The 24,772-nt window shown below is 42.2% G+C and overlaps 1 protein-coding gene across 2 annotated transcripts in view; it reads right to left on the reverse strand.

The window, feature by feature from the left end:
- Nucleotides 1-24,772, reverse strand: part of HECW1 (HECT, C2 and WW domain containing E3 ubiquitin protein ligase 1) — a 262,306-nt gene continuing 237,534 nt past the window's right edge. For both annotated transcript variants that reach the window (XM_040590899.1, XM_040590900.1), the window contains 6 exons: nt 21,831-21,929; nt 20,318-20,447; nt 16,089-16,235; nt 14,599-14,713; nt 13,158-13,356; nt 1-5,192 (listed from right to left, as the gene is read on the reverse strand). In XM_040590899.1, the coding sequence (XP_040446833.1) occupies nt 5,081-5,192; nt 13,158-13,356; nt 14,599-14,713; nt 16,089-16,235; nt 20,318-20,447; nt 21,831-21,929 (802 nt within the window). In that variant the 3' untranslated portion in view covers nt 1-5,080. The remainder of the gene's footprint in view (nt 5,193-13,157; nt 13,357-14,598; nt 14,714-16,088; nt 16,236-20,317; nt 20,448-21,830; nt 21,930-24,772) is intronic.

Consider the following 24,772-nt stretch of genomic DNA (forward strand, 5'->3'; position numbering starts at 1 on the left):
CCATAACAAAGTGATTTTATTGACATTCCTCTATAGTGATATGGTTGAATAGAAAGCACAGCCTGAGTATCATGTGACATTTCTCTGTCAATATAAGCAAAATCAGTCCAATAATGAGGACCTTTCCTGCCATTGACTTTATGTAGTCATTAACAAAACCCATAACAGACATTTCTGTTAGACAAATTGGAAGCTGCAGGGAATTTGGCTAATGGTACAATATTTACTATACCTAGTATCTACTAGCTACAGGCATCCGTTTTTCTACTAGAACAAAGGAACTACATGACTCACTAGAGAGAAAGTAACAATCCAATTTTTTGGACCTTGTGATAACTGGAAAACCTATCCCAGATTTAATATATTGCAGTAACCTTTTTTTTTTTCCTTTTAATAACGAACACTGAGGTACAGCAAGAATAATAATAAAAAAGCACCGCATCTGTTGTAGAAAGATCTGTTGGTCTGCATTTGACTGAAAGTGTTTAATCTTGACTGGGAAGCCCTATTAATACAACTATGGAGACAGGGAAAAATATTATTATTTCAACAGAAATTAAACAAATCTCCAGTCAGATTTGTCCTTCTGGAATTCCACAGACTGTCACATGATTAATAGTGAAGGATGAGTTTAACTCGTCCTCTGTGCGTGTACGTTTTAGCTTATTTCTTGATTTTCACATCTAAATTCAGTATCCTATTGTTTTCAACTAGAGGTATGTCAGCTATTTGTTACAGTGAAACTAGAACAACAAAACACAAATCCACCCAACAAACACACCCCCCCTCCCCACAGGCTACCTCTCAGACTGGACCACAAGCTCAAACCTTAGCTACAGTTCATGGAAAAGTTCACGGGCACTTGAGCAAACTGGGTGAAACAAGTCCTCTGGGTCAGACCTGTACAAAACTCATGATTTCTCCGTTAGATGTTAGATGTAGTTTGGACCGCTCACTCTCTGCCTTGCGATAGCCACCGATCTCCCTAGAAAGTAAAAGTTCTGAATATGCACAGCCACATGACGGAAACTGAACGCTCATGCAACGTACTGCAGACTGAAGTGACAGCATTCGTAAGGTTTAGACCTGGCACAATTAACAGTAAGCTATGATTGTTTGTACTGGGTCAGATTCTGCATAGCTTATGTGGTTGAAGTCAGTGAGACTACTTCAAGGTGGAAGACCTACTGATGATTTAAAATACCTTATTTCATTCTTACATCTTCAGCTTAATGCTAGTACGGCAACAGGATTTCACCAACAAAAATATCCCTTTCCCTCCCTCTACCATTAATACCGTTGCAATAATCACTTTGAGAAAGATATGGACCCTCTGAAACCAAATGTACAAGCTACAATATTCACTGCTCCTATCGAAAACTGCAGTTCACAAAAGCTGTCAGATTGCCTATTCCATTTTTTCACTCGCATTTTAAAATTTATTGATATCATACCTGAATCTAGCTACCACCACGTTTAAAAAGAATGGAGGTGAAAGAGCTGAACAGATTATTTCACCGTAAATCTGCCCTATGGAATATCTTCTAGTCTTTCCTGTGGGAAAACAATGAAACCAGAAATTCTGTAATTAACAGTCAGTGCTTTACAAATGAAAATGCAGACCTGGGGAGAGCACAGATGATTATATGAGTGAGCAACACCATTTGAATCGAAAGGTGAACAAGGAAGGGTATATGCCTTGCATACGCACAGCAACAACAAAGTCAATTAATTGCATAATGGGCAGGTTAAATAACAGGTCAAGGGAGACAGGTTCCTCCCTCTCTTCTGTTAGCACCACTCACTGCCTCACTTACTCTGCAACTTGGCTGCACGGCTTCCCCTTCACTCCAGACTGGGACTGGATTCTGCACATGGCATGATGCAACGAATGGAGAATCACACTGTGAAGCGTCGATCCAGATATCCTGGAGATGATGTCAGTGTTTGAAAACCCTAGTGGGTAGGGCGTTTGGGAAGAGAGAGAGGGATAGGGCTGGAATGGTACAATGCAAGAAAAGCCAAGTATGGCATTTTCTTTCTCTTATGAAAATAATAAACTGTCTTCCTTTATTCCTGGCTTTAGATCCAAAAAAAAAAAAACTTGCAAGGAAATCTGCACGACCTTGTTACTTTGATGTCATCACAGTTACCTAAGAAAGCAACTTTTTAAAAATACTAGGTTGTGCGCTTGAAAGACAGCTTAGACCAAGGATTTTGATGGGAAGTAGCTGGCTATGCTGTATGGTTCCCAGAGCAGGAACATGTAAGGTGCTTAAAATGGCATCTGCCAAACGTGGAGATGCGTAACACCTAATCTAGCTTAGTCTGTGGCAAGTGCCAGAACATGTCGTGAAGAAGAATTTCAGGAGAAAGCCTTCCGTGTTTCAGTCAGCGGGGTTTGATGCTGTCTCTGAAATACAAACATCTTTTATTACGGTACAAAAAATAGTTTTACCTTTTCTTAATAAAATATAGTCTTAAAATACTTTAAAAATTTAACTATACAATAAAGATTGGATATTTTTTTTTTACTTTTTTACTATGTTAAATGAGACAGCTCTTGATGCACTATTTTCCTTGGCCAAATATGGACCAGCCAGTTGGATACTTCTCTTTCTTTTCTTCTGTTGTTGGAAGACATCCAACATTTGACATAGTGCAGGTAACTTTATAACATCACCAGGAATAAAACAAGAACCACACGGGAATCACTGGATTTTGGGGCCCACTGGTGAAGAGGCAGAAATTAAATACACTGGAAGATTTTGTTGTTCACTCTCTCCTGGTGTGACTTGCTCTGATGCAATTCATGTGCATGTGACAGATGCTCTCAGGAAAAAGTTAAGATTTCTGTCTCTACCGTGCAGTGGGGCTGGTCATGTGGAATAGATGCCTGAGAGCTTGTTTGTGGAAATAAGAAGCATCATTTTCAGTATCTGGTACAATGAAGCTGGCCTGTAGCTGCAGCCTCTCCATATGCAACTGTAACATGAGTACTCAGTAAGAGTAATAACATACTATAAAACAGATTATCAGTAAAAGCCATACAGTAAATTAGTATAAAAGTGGCTGAAATGTCACAGAAATGGAATGAATGGGGCAATTTAAATATCCCAAATATTTTATATATCATTAACAAAAGCTACTGTTTCTGCTTAGAAACACCTTTTTGGGTCCATCACCTTTCAAATACCTATTGACCTAAGAATCAAAGCAGGAGAATGCGCTAAAACTCTCAGAATGCAGTTTTTAAAGTCAATAAGTTTCTGTATAGCCACCATAAAAATATGTGGGAAAACAAGAGTCCAATTCTTTTCTCTGGAGAGAAAACTTACGGGAATTAAATGTGTCAGACATCAAACTGATCTTTTGATTTTACAGTTTTCTGAAGCATAGGTAACACAAAACCACCAGCAACAAGCCCCCACGGGGGTGTGGTATTTCATGTGAGCTGCTAGACGCTATGATGTTACCTTCTCACTTACCTTTGCTCACCCTTCACAAGTCTCTCACTTCATATTTCATGCATCCTTTAACATATTTAGTGCCAGAAGATACTTCGTATTTCCTTTTCCCAGTTAAGACAAACACTTTCAATCTGAGATTAGTCTTGGAAAACAAGGGCAGCAAAGATTAACAAATAGAACACAATCAAGAGCAGTGAGGTCGGCTGTTAACAGCCTCAGCAAAGTCCATCTGAAGACAAGCCTGCTGCTGCTTTCCTTTCCTTCCCTGGCTTCAGAGCTGGAATGCAAAGTACGTCGAACTGAAGAGGGTTACGTCTGCAGTAACAACAGCTAGATCTTTAGCTTAGTGGTACCTAGCATGACTGGAGGGCCTTTGGACTTACTCCAAGCGGGAGTGCAACAACACCTTAACCCAAAGAGAGTTACAGTCCCCTTCATCCCCGGCAAGCACCCTTGTTCACTGCAGCTTCTCATTTAATAGACCCTAGACTAAAACCTTCTGTCTACAACCGCTCGTGAGGTTATGGAGATTTACACTGAACAAGAAAAGAAAAACGACAGAACCGAAAACCACCCCTAGCAACCACAGATAGATTATCCCAGCCTGACAGAAAATAAATGGCATCTGACACAGGGGATGGGATTGTCTAGACTTCGCATTTGGAAAGGAGCATTTTAAACGTCAGGAAACAAAGATCTGGTAAACAGAACCCAAGGGTATTCGTAAGAGTAGAACATTCTTCTTATTTCCCCTTTTCCTTGTCATATACAATACTAAGGTAAGGGAGCCTTGTCCTTTATGCTACATAATAAAACATCCTTCTTGAGTGTGCACAACCTTGTGCTTCTTGTGTGGTAAACATTACAATGGAGACGTCCCTCCCAATATCTCTGAAGTGCAAGTTCTCTCCAGTACTGGCAAGTAACAATCATAACAATCGCTGTTATGCTTTGCATTGCATTACAGGTTGGTTTTTTTTTTAGTTTTTGAAGGTCTTATCTGCACCATGTATCTGGGCCAGTTCCAGCTGATGCCAACTGATGTGGATCATGAGTTCATATATAAAAATTTCAGTTTTGCTCATAGGTGTCTCTCAGATGGACAATACATACAGGGAAAACAAGGATGGATGAAGATACATTTGACCAGCTCCTAGTACTGGATTCAATGGTTAAGAAGTAAGATAGGCTGTGAATTGATTTAGAAGATGTGAGCATATAAAAGCTTGGAATGCCTGATGAGTTTTTTTTTATTTTTTAATCAACGTAGGTGGAAGTAAACATTTATTAACATTTGGTCAAGTGTAGTGTAACTTGCATTTGTATTTTCATTGTTATTAATGGAGGTATGTAGAGATATACAGAAACCTTGAGACAGTTGTTTTTCTATTGCATACAGACTAGCAGTCCATTGGAAACAGAGGATGAAAGCATGAAGGTTAGATCTTAGAGGGCGGCAGTTCTTCATGCACAGCTTTTGTTAATCTTGATTTTTTTTGTTTGCTTGTTTTGTTTTCAAAAATAAAAACATGGGAAACCAAGATCAAATGATGGTGGACAGGAAAGGTGACATCATCAGCCAGATAAACACCAGAAGTGCCTGAACCCTCTCATTCAAGTCCAAAGGTGCTAGTTTCTTCAACAGCTGTCAGCAGCTTTTCATACAGCATAGAATATGAGGGGTAAGGTGGAAGATCCAAACGGTTGAAACACGTGTGTGCCCTGCAAAAGGAAAATATGTTACAGGTTAAGTTTAATCTAAATAACTTGAGAAAATAAGAACTGAGAAAACAAGTTCCTACTGAGACTCAAGACATTCAAGTTCACTCAAGAGATATAAAAAGAAATTCTAACTGTCAAATTCTGCCAAAACCTGAGGTACTGAAATGTATGTGTACACACACTTGAATATTTCAAACAGAAGACACAAGCTAGAGTATCAACATCATGTCATTTTCTGCTACGCCTGCATTAGATGTTGCAGGGATCTTGATAGAGCAAAACACCGGAGGTCACTGAGGAGCTGGGGTCTAGGCCCTGACAGAGAGAAAACGCCACTACTGTAATTTTGGTTGCTTTGAGTTTTTTTCAAAAAAAATGCAACTCGGCTGTATATCCAACATGAGCAGCTAGTAAGTTTTGCACCAGTGGACAAGCAGAATGGGATGAACTATAGTGACAGAATGGGCTCAGCCTGTGTTTATAGTGAGGCAGGGCTGACTGGAAAAAGACCATTCAGTGATGTGCTTCAGTGAAGAAGGAAGGTTGCTGAAAACGTTCCTCTAAGTCAGCTGTTAGCCATCTGCTGCAAGTCTGGCCTTTCAATGTTATTTATTTGTAGTCGCCAAAGCAATAGCAAAACATTTTGTGCAGAGCAAGCTGCCAGCTTGATGACCCTGTCTTCCCCCAGTTCTATCATTGTATTTACCCCTAGTTGGCAGCACCTTCAAAAGAAGCTGTGGAACAGGTTCCACGCATGCCTCCACCTTGTTGCAGCTTTTCTAGCAGCAGCAATTAGACCCAGATGCAGACTGCACTTCTGTGTGAGGCACTATACAAATGTGGAGGACAGAAACAGTCCCTACCCCAACAGGTCACGCATTTCAACTGACTGGAAAACCGTAAAGCTCATTGAACAAACAGGGGGCACACATTTTCATTAAAATGGTTTCTTTTTTTTCCAGTCAGCTTGGCGTTTTACATGATGCTAGAAATATTTCTGTTTCCTCTTGCTTCCTCTGATAAATGTGAATTGACAAAACCCTGCAGAAGGAAATGTAGCCTCACTGGCTAACAATGTCTAAGCTTCTGGCCCCTCGTATTTTTAGAAGCTGTGAAGTTGTTTTACTTTTAGCTTTTCTGCCTCATACTTCAATGTTATTTCTTCAAAACTGCAGCTGAAGAGCTGTCTTGGAGAAGCTGTTTTGAAACGGTGGTAGTCATCTCTTAGGCCACCCACGAAGTGAGAAAAACATGACAGTGGGGGATGGGCTGGCCTGAGACTTGCAGATTCACAGGGAGAGTTTTATCAAGCACCAATGGTGAATCGCTAAAAGCAATCGGGCAACTGAAATAGCCAGAGGCTCGTAATCTTCCCTGCATCACAGATTTTCAATTAGGAGAGCTTTTACCATCCTTTTTCCCCTTCTGAATGAAGATTTGTTAGCTGGACACTGTCAGAGAGAGTGTTCAATAAACAGAATTTGCGGAAATGAGCTGGGAACACTCAAGTTAGTGAAAAAGGAACATTAATAAAGCCACTATTTAATACATCTCTTGAAATTAAACATGGCAGCTCATGTGTACTATCTCTGAGTAGCCCTGCACTGTTTATTGTTTATCTCGGCGATCTTTGGCAGTGTAAGTTGTTTCTACAACCCACTGCCAATATATATATAATAACTGGGAGTTAATTAACAGAAGGGTTCTTATTCCACTCAGAACATGTCTATTGTAGGCGAGACAGCACCACTCAGAGACAGCCAGTCTTGAGGAGCTCAGTTGCCTGGCTCCAAAACTGGAAGCAGCACGATCATTGTGGCTCAGGTGTGGATTCTGCTAACACAACTTTGCTGAAGCTAAAGTAATATCTCTGTATGGTACTTAACTATGGGACACTTAACGGTGTGAGACCATCACATCTTGGACATTCATGCATCCTATTGTGCGGTGCAGATATATCCACAGCCGCTGGCACTGGTGTTTACTTTCTTGCAGACATTCATCTTGACTGATCATTAGCCAACTCACTTCATACTGGCTATGAAACAACCTTGCGATGCTGTTGACTTTTAGTCATCCTTGACCTACTCAAACTCAGAGAAAAGACCAATTCCTTTTCCTGTTATGAGGTTTACAGAAGTGGGCTCTTCTATAGGTCTCGAGGGTTTTATTCTAGGGAGAAACTATTACAAAGAAAGTAAAAGTTCACGTATCTAGAAACACCGAAGCTTTTTGCCAAGCAACACCCTCACGTCCTCCAGTTCAACAACTTTATAGAAAAAAATCCTTTCACTCCAAAAAACATCATCAAATAAAAAATGAAAGCTAATTTACAGGAGTACTATGCAGGTTAGGTTTACACTTCTACCTGTTTAAGGTACAAAATGCAATATATTGCTAAGGGCACAATGTGAGTTCAAATTCTGGTCTGTGAAACTGATGTGGATCTACTGCCACTCCAATGATGCCAGTGAAGCTCACTCAATCTTACAACAAGATAATTAGGTGCAGAATTGTCTGGTACAGATTCAGCAATGGGCCTAATTGGTTCTTTGCTGCAAAGGTCACACACACGGTGCCTACTTGGGTAACTGAACATCACATTCTTCCTCACCTGAAATAAGAGAGAGGGTTGATTGGGACTCCTCAGTCAGTGTTCCCTCTCTCCTCAGTACTGCTCTGCTTTGCCTCTTGCAACTGAAAGCTGAAACCTGTATTTTCCAAACCAGACTAAAGACAAACATGCTGTGCGACACTGCAGTGCACAGGGCAGTTAAGAGGCGAGGGTATTTTCCATAATGTCCATGGTTGCCTAACTCTGTGCCTCGCCCTCCGAAGGGGGTAAATTCCTCCTGAATGGTGTTGACCTCCTCCTCCTGATTCCAGTGAGAGTGGCCACAGTAAGTATAATCCATATGCTTACATAAGCTGTACATACTGGGATGAAAACATTACACCAGCAGTGCAAGAAACAGCCATAGCAATGAGAAAAGTCTGTCTTGCCTTGACTAAGCCTCCTACCACATAAGTCTGCTGACATTCGAGAGGGTGTTCAGGGAGTGAGAGGTCTGGAATAAGAATTAGATTGCAAAGAGCTTTTATGGAAGGGATTCTGGCTTCTCTAGAAGAAAATGCAAGATAAAGTCATGTAAACCAACTCTGACCCTCACGTGCCCTCATTCTCCAGTAAGTAAAGCAGAAAATGGACCACTTACAATTTCATTCTTCCTGGCAGTATGTCTTTATTGCTCAAAGTAGTTTTGGTGAGTCTGAACCTTTAATCTTGCTCACTGTTCACAGTGCTGTGCTATTTATTTTCTTTTAAGAATTCTCTCTAAATGTCATGAGTATAAACTTCTAAGATCTTTGCACTCTTCTTTGCTTTATCCCTTCCTTTAATCCCCATAACGATGAGAGTCCAAAGGCAGTAAGTGTGCACAGAACCCCCTCCCATCTTATTCATAGCTTGAACCTATCAACTGAAATAAGACTTGCATTCTGACATAACCATGCCTGTCAGGCAGAAACTGGGCACTTCTCCTTTTCACTTCGCTTTCTTTAGATGAACCCACAAACCCCTCTTTGATCAGCCTCAGGACCCACAGGTATCAACGGTTATTCCTTTTGTCTGTAAGAAGGAATGCTTATATGCTGTCTGGGAACCACTGCTTAATAGAGGAATGTAGATTTGTAGATGGTATTTCTGTTGTACATGAGGAAAAAGGAAAGAGAAGAGGGATAGGGGAATAAGGAATAATAAAAGACAGCAAAGCACACACACTCAGTCTGCTGGGAAAGAAGGAAAAGAGAAGAAAAAAGTTCTTTGTAGTCACACACAATCTTTTTTTAATTGCTATGTGGGATACTGGGGTGATTAAATACTTGATCATCTAATAGAGAGGGATAGAATTATCTTACAGAAGATCAGATACTCCCTAGCACTGGTAATCTTTACCATACGTAACCTGCAGACAGTATGGTAGTAATCACTAATATTACTCTGCTGAATGAAAATCTCTTTTGATGAAAGAGTAGTTGCAGGTCAGCACTGTTGGAGAAAGTGACCTCATTGCTTCAAGTGTGATTATTTGAATCGCTGGGACATATGCTGAGATCCTCACTTAACTGACACTCAAACAGAAATAACCTCAGAGCTGACAGAGGAGTTTTGGCCGGGTGAGGAGCACAACCAGAAGACAATGGCATTTGTAGGCTCTGCACCGTTTTGCCAGCTGAGGATTTAAGAGGAGGGAACTGGTTCCTCCTACAGCTATAGTAGAAAACACTGCTAGTTCTTCGCACAGTTTGCTTTGGGGCCAGGAGTTCTGCTCCCACAATACCAGATGAAGCTGTGTTATTCCAGCTAGAAAGCCAGTGTCTGTTCATTAATGTTTGGTGGGGAACAAACAGTAAGTTCTTGTGGAACTACTGCTAAAACTGGTTCCGTGTTAAATACCTGCATGACCCAGGAAAGGTGAAGAGAGGCTCCTATTTCAGAAGAGGCTACAGCTGGAAGAATTCTCCATCCATCCCTACCCAGGCAACCGTCACAAGAAGTAAAATACATAAGTCCTTTATGTTGGGACAGTCCTTGCACATTACATAGGGAGAGTAAAACTCAACCTTGATGAACAAGTGGTTGCACCTGTTATTTCATGTAACAAGCTACATCAGTTTGAAAGAAACCATACTGCAGATTTACACTGACAGGTCTGCAAATCTCGCACATGTCTCTGAAACCTGCTTTAGGGTCATCATCTAGAGATCTGGGATTAGAGCAGCATCGCTGAGCTGTACAGTACTTTGACTTTCTAAAGTGTGTGGTCTGAAAGTAAATATAGATGGGAATAATGTGTCTGGTATGCACGCACGCTCCAGAAATAAACCACTGGTGTAATCTAACTCGTACTTGTCTTAGATGAACATATTACACCACCATTACCTTGTTGATGTAGGGGAACGAGTACTGATGAACAAGTCCACCAATTTACAATGAAGTTACTGTATTTTCAACCCTCCTGAAGAAGTCTTGCTTATCCTCAGTGCTTTCAAGAAGCACTCTAGGTGTTACATGTTAGTGTTTATTCTTCTAAAAGTGTTACATTTTAGAAATTTGCACCAAGCCTTTTTACTGGGAGTGCCACATTGCTGTTGCAGGTGCCAAAGCATGTCTGGTTTAGGTATTATCACATCTCTGCTCACTATAAGCAAATGGCAGTGGCAGGGTCAATTGCCAGAGTGTAAGGAGAAGATGTAAGGGAGCGTTGCCTAACTTCTCCAGCCACCTGGAGCAGGAGCGAGAGAATACAGAGTGTCCTGGACTCTCCCGATAGAGCTAAAAGTTACCTTGATACTTTGTAAAGCAGCTGAAAACCCCAAGGCCAGACTAACCTATGCCCAGCGACCCACCATCTACCTGGATGTCAGGAAAGCCAAATGCATTAGCGTTATGCAAGCTTCCCTAACACCTCCTACAGCATTGGGTCAGGGCCTAAGAACTAAGCCCAGCAATTAAGAGATGCAATCCATACCTAAGCACATAAACGACTAAATCCTATGATTGCTAAGACACAAGAAAGCTGTTTTTTTCCCCAGGACTTTGAAAATGTGGCGCAAGCGTAACTCTCACTGTGAAATTGTAGGAATTGTTAGAGGGAGATGGGAATTTGTTGTTGTGGTTTCTTTTAAACAGCTAAAGTTAGTTACACTCATATTATAGCACAGGGGCCAAAAGGCCTACAGGATATGACATACAACTTTTTTTTAGCCTCTAAGTAAATATGTAAGTAAATCTAAATAAACACGAGCAATCTATAATCAGGCATTTTAAAAAAGTTTGAAATAACATTTATTTAGTTGCTTAACTAGGGATCTAGGGAGCCTCCAGGTTTAGCCTGTGTGTTTTATGCCTTTCTTGACACTGTGTATACTTGGCAGCACCCCATAATTTTATAAAAATGCAGGTAATAATTTACGGTGATTAAGCTGTGTTTATTCCCCATGAGCAAGTGTTGTTTCTTTTTCCCCTGGCTAAAATGAATGCAGAGCTCTAAGACTTCTAAAAGGTGCTAACAACTTTCACCTGGAAAGGAGGCCTCTTTCAGGGAGAGAAACAAGTCCGATGATCAGCAGACAAACATGAAGTTGTTAATGTGAGTATCTTGGGGCTAACTGAATCTAGGTCATAAGTAATGCCTAGGTTCACAAAGAAAGTTAAGCAGAGCAGAAAGAGGCCAATTTTCTTTTCAGAACCTGATGGGTCAGTCCACTGTCCTCCCTTCTTGCCCCTTTCCGTCCCAGGACGAGTGCAAAGAGAGCTCTGCAGACGTGCTGCACAAGTGTGTGACTTCCAGTTGCTGCCTGTCTCCGGGCAGGAATGCCCTTGGGAACCTCTGAAACCCTCGCAGAGAACCAGACCATGTGCATGCTGCAAAAGGAGGATCTGCACTACGCATAGCAAACTAGCACTCAGGCTTTCTTTCCACATTGCTGGCTTAAGCTCAGGGGGCATGAGTCATTTCACTGACCTTACATGTTTTCATCTGTTTTTAAATCTCAGTGCCTACGTCCCACTTTCATGTAGGCGCTAGTTCTCCATACTCTGTCTCTGTAGAGTCTCTGTGGTCAGTGGCCATAAATCAGAACGTACCAAGTGTGACTCAACAGAGCTATTTTAAAAGTCTGTGTCCAGGTGAGATGAATTGTGCCTTAAAAACACTTACTTCCCTTTTCCTGACTTCACAGGGAGTAAACAAGATGTCAGTTCTGCCCATCTGCCGATACAGTGCCCTGGTCCAGCTCCTGCATCTCCCCACTACATAAGTGTGGGCTTGAGCAGGCTTGGACCAAGAAGGCGTCCATACTTGGGCTTTCCCTCTCCAGAGGACTCTGGAGGTCTGCTCAAGTCTGTGTCTTATAGTATGCTTCTGGGCAAAGAACATGGATGGCACGCAACTAGAACACTGGACAAGTCTGTGAGAAGAGGTTTTTGCTCTGTGCCATGAAAGTAGCTTCCTTTGGACTGCAGCTGGAAGCAAATGGCAAGAGCAGGAAGCAAGCATCCTTTGGAGGGCAAATGCTACATAAAAGGGCCAAGCAGCCAAAGTATCTCAAAGGTAGTGAGATGTGGCCCCTTGAAAAATGCTCTGTAATCTCGATGAGGCAGCGCCTCATGGAATTGTACGGACATTTGAGAAAAGGTGACTTGCTTCAGTGAGGAAGGATGAGCACTGGTCATGGATGAAGTGCTGGAGCAGAACTCAAAGCTGGACGTATTGGTGGCTGTGCCGTGGCTCTCTTGCGTGGACTTAGGCAAGCCAGGCCACCCCTGTGTGCTCCAGTCCCTTTGTTCTGAAAGGGAAGATGACCCCTATGCTGGGAAGCACTGTGAAGTCTGATGACTCTGTATGACATCATGGCTCATTTGCTCCTAGTTGGCCAACCAAACTAGATGTAACGAATTGGGTATTATCACCACATAGTCTGAAGTCCCTTCAGTTAACTTCTTCAAGATGAAAAAATGGAACCATCAGAGCAAATGCAGGGATTACACTCAGGTCTCTGGCCAAAACTCAGAGACAGATTCTGGCTTTCATAGCTCTGTAAACTCGTAAGCATTTTTACTAGTATTTTGCAAGTAAAGGGAACAGAATCAGCTGACAGGCTCCTGCTGGTCTGGATCTGTTCCGGAATTAAAATAAGAGAATTAGGTTTGGACCTATGGAAATCTTTATCTTAAACATTTCCCAGAATTCAAAGTAGTGTAAATTGAGCTGGCAAATCAAAAAGGCAGCAAGAGAAAACACTTTTCTCTGAATGTAATTTCAGAAAACCCACAACTGTTTCTTTGCTGTTTTAAGATGTCCTTACTGTATTTATTATCTTTCACTGGCAGAGAGATGCAACAAAGTACCAAGCTCACCCTTCTCACAGCACTTCTGGTTTTGTGTCCTAGCTGGGACATACCTTGGGAGGGAGGTTATTTTCCCCCATTTCTCTATACAGAAGCGCCGTAGCCCGTTGCTCCCTCGGAGAGCTGCAAAGCCCTCATAGGGTACGCTTGATGTTCCAGTGACAAATTGCAACAACCGGAGCCTCTGCTCATTGTTAAATCTCTCCACTGCTGCCCAGAACCACCGTATTACTATGTGTCCATCATGGTAACCTAAACCAAGAAGCAAGAGAGAGAAATTAAAATCATCCCCTCTAAGCGGGAAGTGTAACACCATGTATGTTCCCACTAGCATGGGGCAGTAGATCTCCTACTGAAAACATCCTGACTTAACAATGTCTTGTTCTTGATGATCAGTAGGTCCCAGCCCCCATCTTGTCCCAGCTGTGAATACTATAATATTGCTAACTTATTTGAAACCCTAAAACTCAAATATATATTTGAGGTACATTGGCCTCTCACAAATCCCTTGGCAAGAACTGGGGTTATGTGCATGAGATCTAAAAGGCCAATTGAGATATGCCACACAGTGCGAGTCTTAACGACTTAACAATTTCTGGTTCCCAAATAAATTCTCTTTTGGATTGCAATAGTGTTCAACATATGGAGAGGAGTTTGCTCCCTGGCAAACTTCCCACCCAAGAGGCTCTGTGCTTGGTTTGTGTTAGTGAAAACCAGCATAAACCCGGGCTGAATCTGTTTCAATAGCTAAACAGAAAAAAATAGTAGGAGAATAACTTCGGGGACCAGCTGTGCTTGTGGTAAGCTGTGTATTTCAAGGTAACACGAAAGCTGGGCAGTACGCAGCAAAAACTTAAACACTGCATTTCAGGGCAGGAGATGTCAACCTCAGGGACTTTCCTTTTGTAGTGCAGAACTTGTGGATTTCACATTTATCCATCATCCAAGACAGCCTGGATAAATCATGTTGCTCAGTGTTTAAAGCAAAACCAGGGCAGGCAGTAGACAAGGGATAAAATCCGACCTGACATGGTTTAGGCTGAGGAGACAGTCAAGCAAGATCCGTATGTTGCTGAAGTGTAATGGGGAACCATGAAATTCACCTCTTGAATTCAGGTCCTCGCTGAAGCCAAGAGGACTTCATATACTACTTTCAGTGAGGCCAGGAGTTCATTCAGAGTCATCTAAGTAACTTTTAGATCTAATGTCACAAATCCTTTTCAGTCCTTAATAGTCAGAAATCCTGTTAAGTCAGCGGGAACTGAGTGGGCAAAATCTGGATGGAAGTAGCAGAAGCAATTTCAGTATTATTACATCTGTTGATCCAAAACCGAGACCTTACTTATTCTATTTCATGAGTTATTCTTCCCAAAAACTTCCTGAACAGAACAGGGCATTTCCCTCAGGAAAGACAGACGGAAAAAATGGACAACATCTTGCATGTTTTAGACTGAAAACAGTCAGGATATTAGTAAGCATCAGCAGGCAGCTTACCTCCACGATATTCAGTGTTGTTACGCCAGTCATTGAGATCTATTTCTGCAGTGCCAGCTATAACCAGCTCCAGTTCTCTGGCATCAAAAACAGAGACAAGCCTGGAGTCCACAACCTGGAACAAAAACCCACTTGTAAGCACAGTTTCAGACTGGAAATAAAGCAGATGCAGCGTCTCATAAACCTATGGCTCTGATGGCCAGCTCTTTATTCTGATGACGTTTGCATGCTGACAGTTAACTTCCACTCCTCTGCTGATAAACATGCGCTCTTCTTCAGACAGTCTGCTGTTTTGAGCTGCAAACAGTGATGACACATGAGATTTGACCAGAATGAAACAATACAAGTGACAGGACATAATCTGTGCAGAACATTCGTCATTGTTACATTCATTCTGACAAGTGACTTTGATAGTCAAAGACTGGAACTGTACTATGGAGAATTTACTTTATATTTGTTTCACGTTGGAATTTGATTACAATTGTGTAGGAGTGCCCTCAGGTCTTCAGATGCTGAAGATGCAGCTGAGGTTCATTTCATTATGTGAAACCAAAAGCTTTAATGGCCTGAAGTATTCACAGGGAGAAAAAGCTAGTGAACCATATGCACACTTCGGTAAACTGTATGGAGTCACTTAGCCAACCCCTTTCTACAACAAAGCGCTGACCAAGTCTATTCAGCTACAAAGCCACCCTCACTGGCTTCCACCCCCAGATACACTGGCTTCCACCAGTGTACAACTGGCTTCAGCCACCTGTTATCCATAGTATTCTGCACGTCCATTATCTGCTGCTTCATTTTCCAGGTTTCTTCCGGTTTTATTTCCCTCTGCAAGACAGCCCTGCACTTCTACCTATATTATACAGCTGCCAGGGCAAGATGCATGTTTGAGTACGATTAGTAAGGGGCAAGAATACGGGTTGGTCAGCAAAGCCACAGGTTTTCATCCAGTCTTTGGCAGTCCTTGTAGCAGCTCTCTCAGAAGGATGTGCTCGGATCCAGCTCTTCAGCAAAGATAAATGAGCAAAATCCAGGGACAACAACGAAACAGCATCCATGAACCAGCAAGGTAATAGCTGACTGTATCTCAGGACCACCTTTACCGAATGAGTACCTAAAGATACAGTGCATCCCACAGCTCCTCGCCAAAGCGTACAATTCTTCACAATCTTCTTCTGTATCACAGCAGGGTAAAACAAAATTTGCAAATGCCTCCTTCTCTTACTATGTGAATGGCAAGCAGTGTCTTCCTTAACTCTCGATCATTATGCTTTATCATATTCAGAATATACATGTCTTTCCTTTCTTCCTTAATGCTAGATGCACCACATCCAAGGTCCCTGTCTCTATGGATCCAGGCACTCCAGTTCCTTGCCAATCTGTGTCTGTTTAGCCATTTCCTAGGGTACCCACGAAGCATAGTTTAACCATGGGGTCCTCTCATTCAGATGAGGAACAGAAGGCTGTGGGAACATCATTTTGCTACTTACTTCGTAGAAACCACGGACGAGGGCCTCTGTTTGCTGAACCACTCCTCGTTCCACCCGCCACTTAACCATTCTCTCGATGTACTCTTTTTTGTTCTTTTCTGTCACTGCTGTATTTGCCCCTCCAGATTTCAACTCTCTCTCTGTCACCTGCAGAACAAAAATAAACAATGGTGTAGCAATGTATGGATCACATTGTGCTTCAAATTTAAGTTGTACTTTGAAAAAAATGAATGAAAAATATAACAGCCATCTTTCTAGTTCTGGGCTCCGGGCCTCTTTCCCATTTGCAGTAGATACAAAAAGGATAATGAGGAACACCCCCTCAGTCCTAGTCTTATGCCCACATGAAGCTTTCAGTTACTCCCAACTGTGCCATCACAGATTAATCTGGAGAGCTTACCATCTGTAAGCCATGTACAATGTGCTGCTCTAGCCCCTCTTTTCATCCTTCTCCTCTCCCTGCAACAAGCTGCAGAGATGGTGACAACCACACCAGCTTGCTACTTGCTGTAGATTATCCAAGCAATGGTACAGGAAACAACAGGATGGAGAGGCAATGACAGTACTGGAATGGGCAGACTGTTCTGCCAACTGGAAGGGATGTCTACTTGTCTCTTAGGCAACGAGTGTTACCATTCCCCAGGTGCTAATGAAAGCATTTACTCAGAAATGCCAATAGTCAAAGTAATTCTCACAAAATGAATACTCCCAATACATGACCTAAACAAGAAGCATACAGCACCTTGCACAGATGACAAATACAGTCACTGTGGGATTCAGAGTTTTGTATCAGCCATCCAAACCTGAGAAGTGTTTGTATGTAAATAACATTTTTTTGTTTTTTAAACCAAGAGCTACAGCATTTCATTGTATTTTAATGGTTAATTCACTTGGCTTGGGTTACTAAGGCTTAAGACTGAGATGTGATTTAAGGAATCAGCCTAGATTCTACCCAGCAAGCACATACTCCTTCTCACATGTGACAGAAAACAATATTTATCTTGCAATTATTTTCACATTTAACCTAATGGATTTGAAAGGAAGAATGTTTTGCTCTCCTCTTCAATCTTCTGCTGCTATAGCAATGATGTCTAGCACAGATAGTAAATGAGCTGCATGAATACATATTCATTATTTGTATTATTTACATATTATTTATATTATTATCTATTTATTAGGCCAACAGAGAGCACACAGCATACGTAGTATTTAGGTCACTTTGCTAGAGGGACCTGTTGTAACCTTATGAATTATGGAAACACTGAATGAGTCATCTAACCTGTAGCTTTGTTGAGAAACAGCAAGAACAAGTAAGGTTGGATGTAATGAGTTAGGAATTCTTAGCTGGTTCAGGTTAAATTCCCAAATGTAAATCACTGCATCACCATTATACAAGCAATGGTGCATCATCCAGAGGATAAGACTCTGGCCCAGCTGCTGTGCTGTATTCTTCAAGACTGTGCGGCATTAAGACACATCTGTCAAAACCAAAGACTAAACGTTGCCTAGCTTTACACATGACTATTAGGTCCAGATGTTCTAAATCTCCTGCAAGACTTCTCACAAACACCTAGACGTGCTGGTGATTTCTTCAACTTCTCATTATCCATGTAATTCCAAATATAATTATCTAGAATCAGAGGCAGTCAATCAGTAATAATGTGTCCCTATTTTTTCCGTTTGTTCATAGAGGCAGCAACCACAGCTGTGAGCTAAAATGCAGAATCAGGTTTCAGAGTAGCAAGGAGACATTTCAGCCAACATAGCCCAATCCTTTTAGATGACTGGAGCAATTGCCAGGGCTCAGAGACAGACTGTGTCCACATATAGAGCTCAGATACAGGCCTGGAAGAACACCTACTAGGCAAAAGCATGAGAAAGTACTTAGGGTCACAAGCAACTGACACCTCTCTCTTGTCTTGTAAGTGACATTCTCATACTGGCATCTAGGCCCCACCAGTAAAAACATGTAATGCTTGGTTTGACATCATATCTCTGCTATTGCAGTAGTGCTCCAGGCTCTAGTATGGAAGAAGGCTTGAAGTCCTCACCAGTAAACTCTAGTAAAAAGGGTACCAAGTAAGAGGATTTGGCCCGAAAGGCTTAAAAGCTAAATACACATCAGAGAGTAGACAAGAAAGAAAAAATGAAAGCGGTAGTGACTGGTCTGTAATAAAGTCATCATGGAAGCAGGACAAAAGGGCTGTAACTGATCTATAGCACACAGCTTCTCAAAGAGCCACTATTTCTTGTTTCCTTTACCCAGCCCTTGAAATCCAGCTTCTCAAATATTAGCAGAGCTCCCGCTGTGATCTACACTTGCACATGTATCCAGCAAAGCAATGCTTAGATGGCATTTAAGTGGTCAGATATTCTTGGCATGCAAGAATTTCCAACTGGGATCCATCTGTAAGCATAAGATGTGGCTGCAATTTCTTCGTTATTTTGCTGTCAGCACTTAGCAAATTTCAGAAGGGAGAAAAATCTCACTTTCACTTAGGGTTTTTGGATTCTGACAGTCATACTTCACAGCGAGAACCATTTTTTCCCCCCATCACTAGATCTAGCAAGGTTAGTGTCTAGTACATATAAAGTAAAGTACTAGACAACATGGCATCAATATCTGGCTTTTGGTGTTCTTTTGCTTTCCTATCACACTATCTACAACAGATTGTGATTTTTTTTTTTTTCTATTTTCTTTGGAGACATCTCTTATCTTCCACAACAGACTCTGGCATAGTTGTCTAGCTCTTTTCTTTGGGGAGAGCATAACAAGTAATTAGTGTGCCAAACGTTACCTTCAGATGCATCAGGGCGCTTCAGGTTGAGATTCTTATTCAACTTTGTAGCGTTCCAATGTAAATACAAACTTGTCTCATCTGTCTTTGTGAATATGTCTGTGTGTTTCTCTCTGTCTTTGTGTATTAGTCTTATATAGCCATACCTTCCAGGGAAATCACCGTACTGTCAACTGGATGTCGTGCAAGCTCTCAGCAAAAAGCCCACAACACCCCCCCGCTCCCACATTTAAGTCTATGGAAAAACAGTTTTACGATTCCTACGGAGGCTTCTTACTTGAATTCTTCTGCCCCATCCTTCTCATTTCATCCACCCTTGAGTCTACTCATCCTTCAGGACCTTGTGCTATAAGCAGACCAAATCCAGTTTTGAAAAGATCCCTTGAAGTCTTGCTTGCCTTCTGTTACTTTCAAGCTTAGAGCTGAACAGCCCTTTTACACTCGGGGCCAGAATTCCTCCCTTCAGAAACTTGTCTAACTCTCCCCTAGCTCTCAGAGCTAGCCTAGCTCCGTGCAAACTCCTCCTGTCAACTTTATTTACAAGGGGTGAGAGCCACTGTCTCTATATTCCACCTCCTCTCTCTGCTCCCTTTGACACCGTGTCTTTGCCCCCACATAAGTTAACTTCCATCCCTTGAACTTCTATGGTACTTGGTGAGCTTGGCTCTTCAGAAGACCTTGAAGGTCCTCAATCTTGGTCTGAATATTGCTTTGGGCTCCTTCAAGGCTTTGCAGAAACAGTTATAATCTAGCAAGGGTAACAACAGCAAAGAGCTCCTGGGCTTCAGTTCAAGGCAAAGAATCCCACAGGAGACACTTGTTGTGGTAGCCAGTCTGCACTGAAGCCGGGGTTGCACCCTATTTAAGGATACCGTTACCCAGATCAGCTAGGTTAAAGAGAATTGTCTGACTGAGGCAGAGCTGAGTGGTAGAAAGTGTAATAAATGGATATATATACCAAGTTGTTAAGTAGGTGTGAGGTAAGTAAGAGGCACAGAATCTAACAGGGAGATAACAGACAAAATAATGGTGAGAGCTGCCAGGTCCTACACCACCTGCCCAATGTTTTTATTTCCTCCTAAGCCCCTATCCTTTCAGTCACATCAGCTTTAAGTTACATTGCTCACATTCACCGCATGCCACATCTGCATCAGCTACACCCTGGAGAGAAGAACTGCACTCCACTCCCAGAGCATTCCTCATGCTCATCAGTGTGTGGCTCAATAGGCCTGTAGGGGGGCTGGTATTTTATATTATACACCCTAAGAATAAACATCTGCATTGAAACAGGTGGCTTGAAAGAAACAGAAGGCAGGAGAAGAAAATGTTACTGAAAAGCTGAAGGATCTGTTCTGACAGAAAGATGTTCATCATGCTCAACTTTGTCAGCTTCAAATTTGCTTTTCAGATGTTTTGCATAGCTGTGCTCACCTGTCCAAACACCTCCTCGTTCACTGTGAAGGTGAGATCCAGGATATCTGTGATGTTATTATCCTTCATCCACTGCAAGCTCTGATGGAACTCTTCATCCAGGTACTCTAAGTCACTTAAATCACACGGCCTGATTGCAAGGCAAGAAAAAAGACATAGCTGAATATATGACCCCAGGACTATTGGCAGGATGACTTACTACTACGAATGTGAACAAATTTATGCCAAAGATCCAACATAAAGCTGGTGTTCGTTTGATTTTGTTAACATCAAAGCCTGTTACGCTGACCCTCTTAAAACAGTTCTGCAACTGCCTGCTTCACATGGCTGGGCTCAGGGCCGAATCTGCCGGCTGCCTGCACTGTTTGCTGCCAGGAGGCACCCCCGGGGCTTGATTTGCTGTGAATCTTTGGGATGCCCTGCACCTCAGAGCACACACGTACCTTCAGTTTGGATGGGCTCCACCACACCGTGCCTGGCTGCTCCCATGTATCTGAGCACACAAGATTGACATAAGGCAGACCACGCAGCCTAAGTTTCAGCTAATAAGGAGCCAGCCTCGTTTGCTGAAAGGGCAGGTGGGTGTTATGAGCAGTCTGGTTTCACACCTTCTAAAGGGGCAATGCAGGCAGCACTCCAGGTTTCAGGCTATTTCCGCACTAGTTCAGATACAATATAGATATGAGTGTTCAGACCCCAGCAATACTCATTGTTAAAAAACAAACCAAAACAAAAAAACATGTTAAAAAACTCAAAGAACTGTTAAGACAAATATCTTTACTGATCTAGAATCATCTTAATTAATAAACTATTTCAGCTGAGCTTTATTCTGCTCTCTGTCATTTAACTGCAGCCTTGACTTACTACTTCTGGCGTTTCTTACTGCCACAAATTTTATGTACCTTGTCTTACTGCAGTCTATCAATTAAAGAGGGACAGATTGTCAATTAAAGTTAACCTTATAAACTTGAAAGTAATATATTACCGGTAGCTTCTGCATACTAATATAAAACCCAATAGAAGACCAAAGAGGAACAGTCACTGTTTATATCTACATTAGCACTCTTAATTGACCTGAGTTGTGTTTTAGTATGAAAATCTACTCCACCAGTGAGGCATGAGAAATTATGTATACTTCTGAATACGACCTCCCTCCTTTTTTTGTTATTTTGTTTCATTCTATCAAAGATGATTTTCATTCTTCCATATAGTTGAAGTTTGATTAACTTTTCGTCATCAGCAAACCCTGGAATTATGGGTCAGTACTTTCAAATGGGGGTTCCCAAATGTCATACCTATTATGCATTTCTATCAACACAGTGTTTATGAAAGGCAAGTTCTTAGACAAAATAAAGAAAAATTAAAACATGTTTGCTTTCTATCACAGACCAACCCATGGAGAGCAGAAATAACTTGAAGGTCAGAGTGCTCAAAGCAGCTCCCCAAGGGGCTGTGTCTCTGCAGGACTCACTGCGGGATCACTGTTTCTGCATGGTTGCATGCTTATACTTACAGCCTTAGTAGTGCTTTGTAGAATGGCCTTGTGAAGAAAGCATCAAGAAGGTACTGATGAATGAGAGCAAGGCCAAGAATACGACCGCTGAACCTGAACCTGGGATATAAAAATGCAGAATAAATGAAGTGTAACTCAAGACACGCAGCACAGAAACTTACACAGATAGCAACTGGTTTTTTGTTTCTGACTTGAGTTTCCTACAGTTATCCACTTATTCTTTTTTTCTGAGCAGATACCTAACATCACCCCTCCCACCTCCAATCAATAATGTCTCTCTTCTTGATTTACCTCCTACAGTACCCATACGTGCAGCTGGCATGTTATATGCTGTCCTGTGCCAAACCAATACACATTCTGAAGACTCACCTTCTGTGATCTTTAGTTGAATGCTCTGATACAGACCAACTCCACCAAACACAATATTAAGACATACTGTAATACTCCACCGCAGCAGAAAACATACTATCAAAACAACCGCAAAGGATATTTGGTGAATCGGTACATCCAGTTTCCAACTGGTTACAATCCTTTCCAAGGGCAGCCTTTAAAAGGGTAGTGCAGTTGACTTTATACAGGGAAACTGCAGTTCAAATAAGTTAGCTGTTGTGACCAAGGACGCATTAAAATCAGCATCTAAAGCTCAGGCAAACTGTCCCCACTTTCTTAACAGTGATGCTCAGCTGTCTGCAGTATTTATATACCCTTGTGTTTGTTTCCGTTTTCTAAGAACAACCCTTGGTCCTGCTCCAAGTACACTCAAATAGTGCCCTGCCCATTACAACCTGTGACTTGCAATGATAAGCCATTACATTTTTCTTTCTATTATTTATTCTATGGCTTATTAGATATTCTCCCATCAAATCTGGTTTTAAATCAGTAATCTCAGACAGAAAAATACAGAACTGGTGTGAATCCAGGCGAGTTCATTTTTTGTAAAAAAAACCAACCCCCATCACCATCCAAAACTTTCTTATTTGTAAAAAAGGACAAAAAAATTTCCAAACATCCCAACTGTAAGCACTCCAAGCCTGAGCTGACTGACATCAGTTTTATTGCACAGAAGATGAGAAACTGAACAAAAAGCCAAGAAACCGTTCCTTCTACTACAGGAATCGATGCAAAGACCCCCTCCTGCATATGAATGAAACATGAGTCTCATTGTAATAAAACCAGTGCAGAATATCCATTCACTCAACTCTGTGCTCATGGGATGGAACAACAAGTGCTTAGTATGTCAAATGGGGCACAGAATGGCATGCTGTGGGCCCAATTAGCATTTACATCACCATGGGAGCTGCCTCCGGCTCCCCTGCATCCCAGAAAGTTGCTTATGATACGCAGCTGACTGCTAACAGAAGAGTGATTATATTACCCCCTTACAGCTGTTTCCACAGCAGCAACAAAAGGCAGCTGTTGGGGCTCGTTAGGACCTGCTTCACTTCACGTGTGCTCCAGCACCAGGTTTCCAGCAAAAGGCAACGAAAAGAGGGGGAGCTGACACAATGAAAGCACAGTGGAGGCCAGACAGCTCAAAACCCAGAAATGCTGAGCCTGTAATCCATCAGTTTTATAGCACCTTCAGGATCTGTAATCAAGTCTGTTTGTTCTAAATAACCCATGTCGGCTTTTTTGGTTTTGTTCTTCACCACCCCATCCATCCCTACACATTTTGAAAGCAAACACTGAATGGAAATACTATGAGCACTGGGTGTTCCTCGCCACAGGGCTCACCTCACGGCTACTCCACTGTGCAGTGTGGGGCAGGCAGGAGCCATGTAGAATAAGGTAAAGCTGGAAAGTAAGCTGCCAAGAAAGATTTGGGAATGCTGTCTCTGCTAAGAAATTGCTTGAACGTGAACAGCATCAACTTTCTCCTTGCTGCTTGTACCACTTCGGTACCTCTAAGCAGCTTTGAGGGCGTTCACGCAAAGCTGATGTGAAAGGGTAGCGTGCTTAGATCAAGGTGTTTACAAGCACGAGCACATGTTACAGTAGCTGTTAATGGCAAATTGAATCAGTGATTTACGGCAGAACTGTATCAAACCATCCAAAAGCCTCGGGCAGTGTTTTGGACTCAGTCTGGTGGGTCAGCCTAAGCAAACGTGGGCAGAGCAGCAATAGGTTGTGTGGTCCATCAGCCTGGCTTTGCACTTGCAGCCCTCTGGGACACACCAGGGCTCACTCAAACTTGGGGCCTGACTGCGGTTCCTCAGTTCCAGTCCTTGCAATGGTACTGTGTGGGAAAACACATCCAGTGCTAACTGGTCTAGACAAAGGAGACGAAATAATCAACAAGACAGTGCCACTCCTGGTGCCTGTCGATACAATGGATACAAAAGCTGCGTTGCAGACTGTATTTCTTGGCAGCTCCATATCACCCCAGCAGACACAGTGCTTGGCGGCCGAAGCGTGTGAGCTCCCCAGCCCACAAACCCTTCTATCCCTGCACAAAGCTTTGGTATCTCTGTAGAGACTTGCTATACCTGACTCTCTGACCTGAAGAGTGGTGAAGAGAAGGTCGCCTTTTCCTTGCCCATTCTGGACGGGGCCTGGGACCACAGGTGACGCTTCTGTGGTCCAGCAGTGCGCTGAGAAATAGGGACCACGGTAAGTCAACGGGTACCTATCAAAAGGGAGGTGTTTGCTGCTGTCCTCAGAGAACAATTACACACTCTATCCGCTTGTGTGTCCATACAGTATATCAAGCTGCCACCACAATCAGCCAAACATAACAGTCCCACTTAAAATGTATCCAAACTTACAAAAAAGCAACAAGAAACAAACTACCCTCTTTACGAAATCCAGTTAAAGCAAAACCAGGTTTTTGTGTTTATTTCTTCCTGAAGGACTTAGAGCATGGGTGAGATTCAGAAGTGGGTGAGATGGTCCCTTCAGAACACACCGGTTTTCTTGACAGAACAAGCAGCACAAAGGTAAAT

Source organism: Falco naumanni, chromosome 4, assembly GCF_017639655.2.
Source record: "Falco naumanni isolate bFalNau1 chromosome 4, bFalNau1.pat, whole genome shotgun sequence".
NCBI classification, from domain to species: Eukaryota; Metazoa; Chordata; class Aves; order Falconiformes; family Falconidae; genus Falco; species Falco naumanni.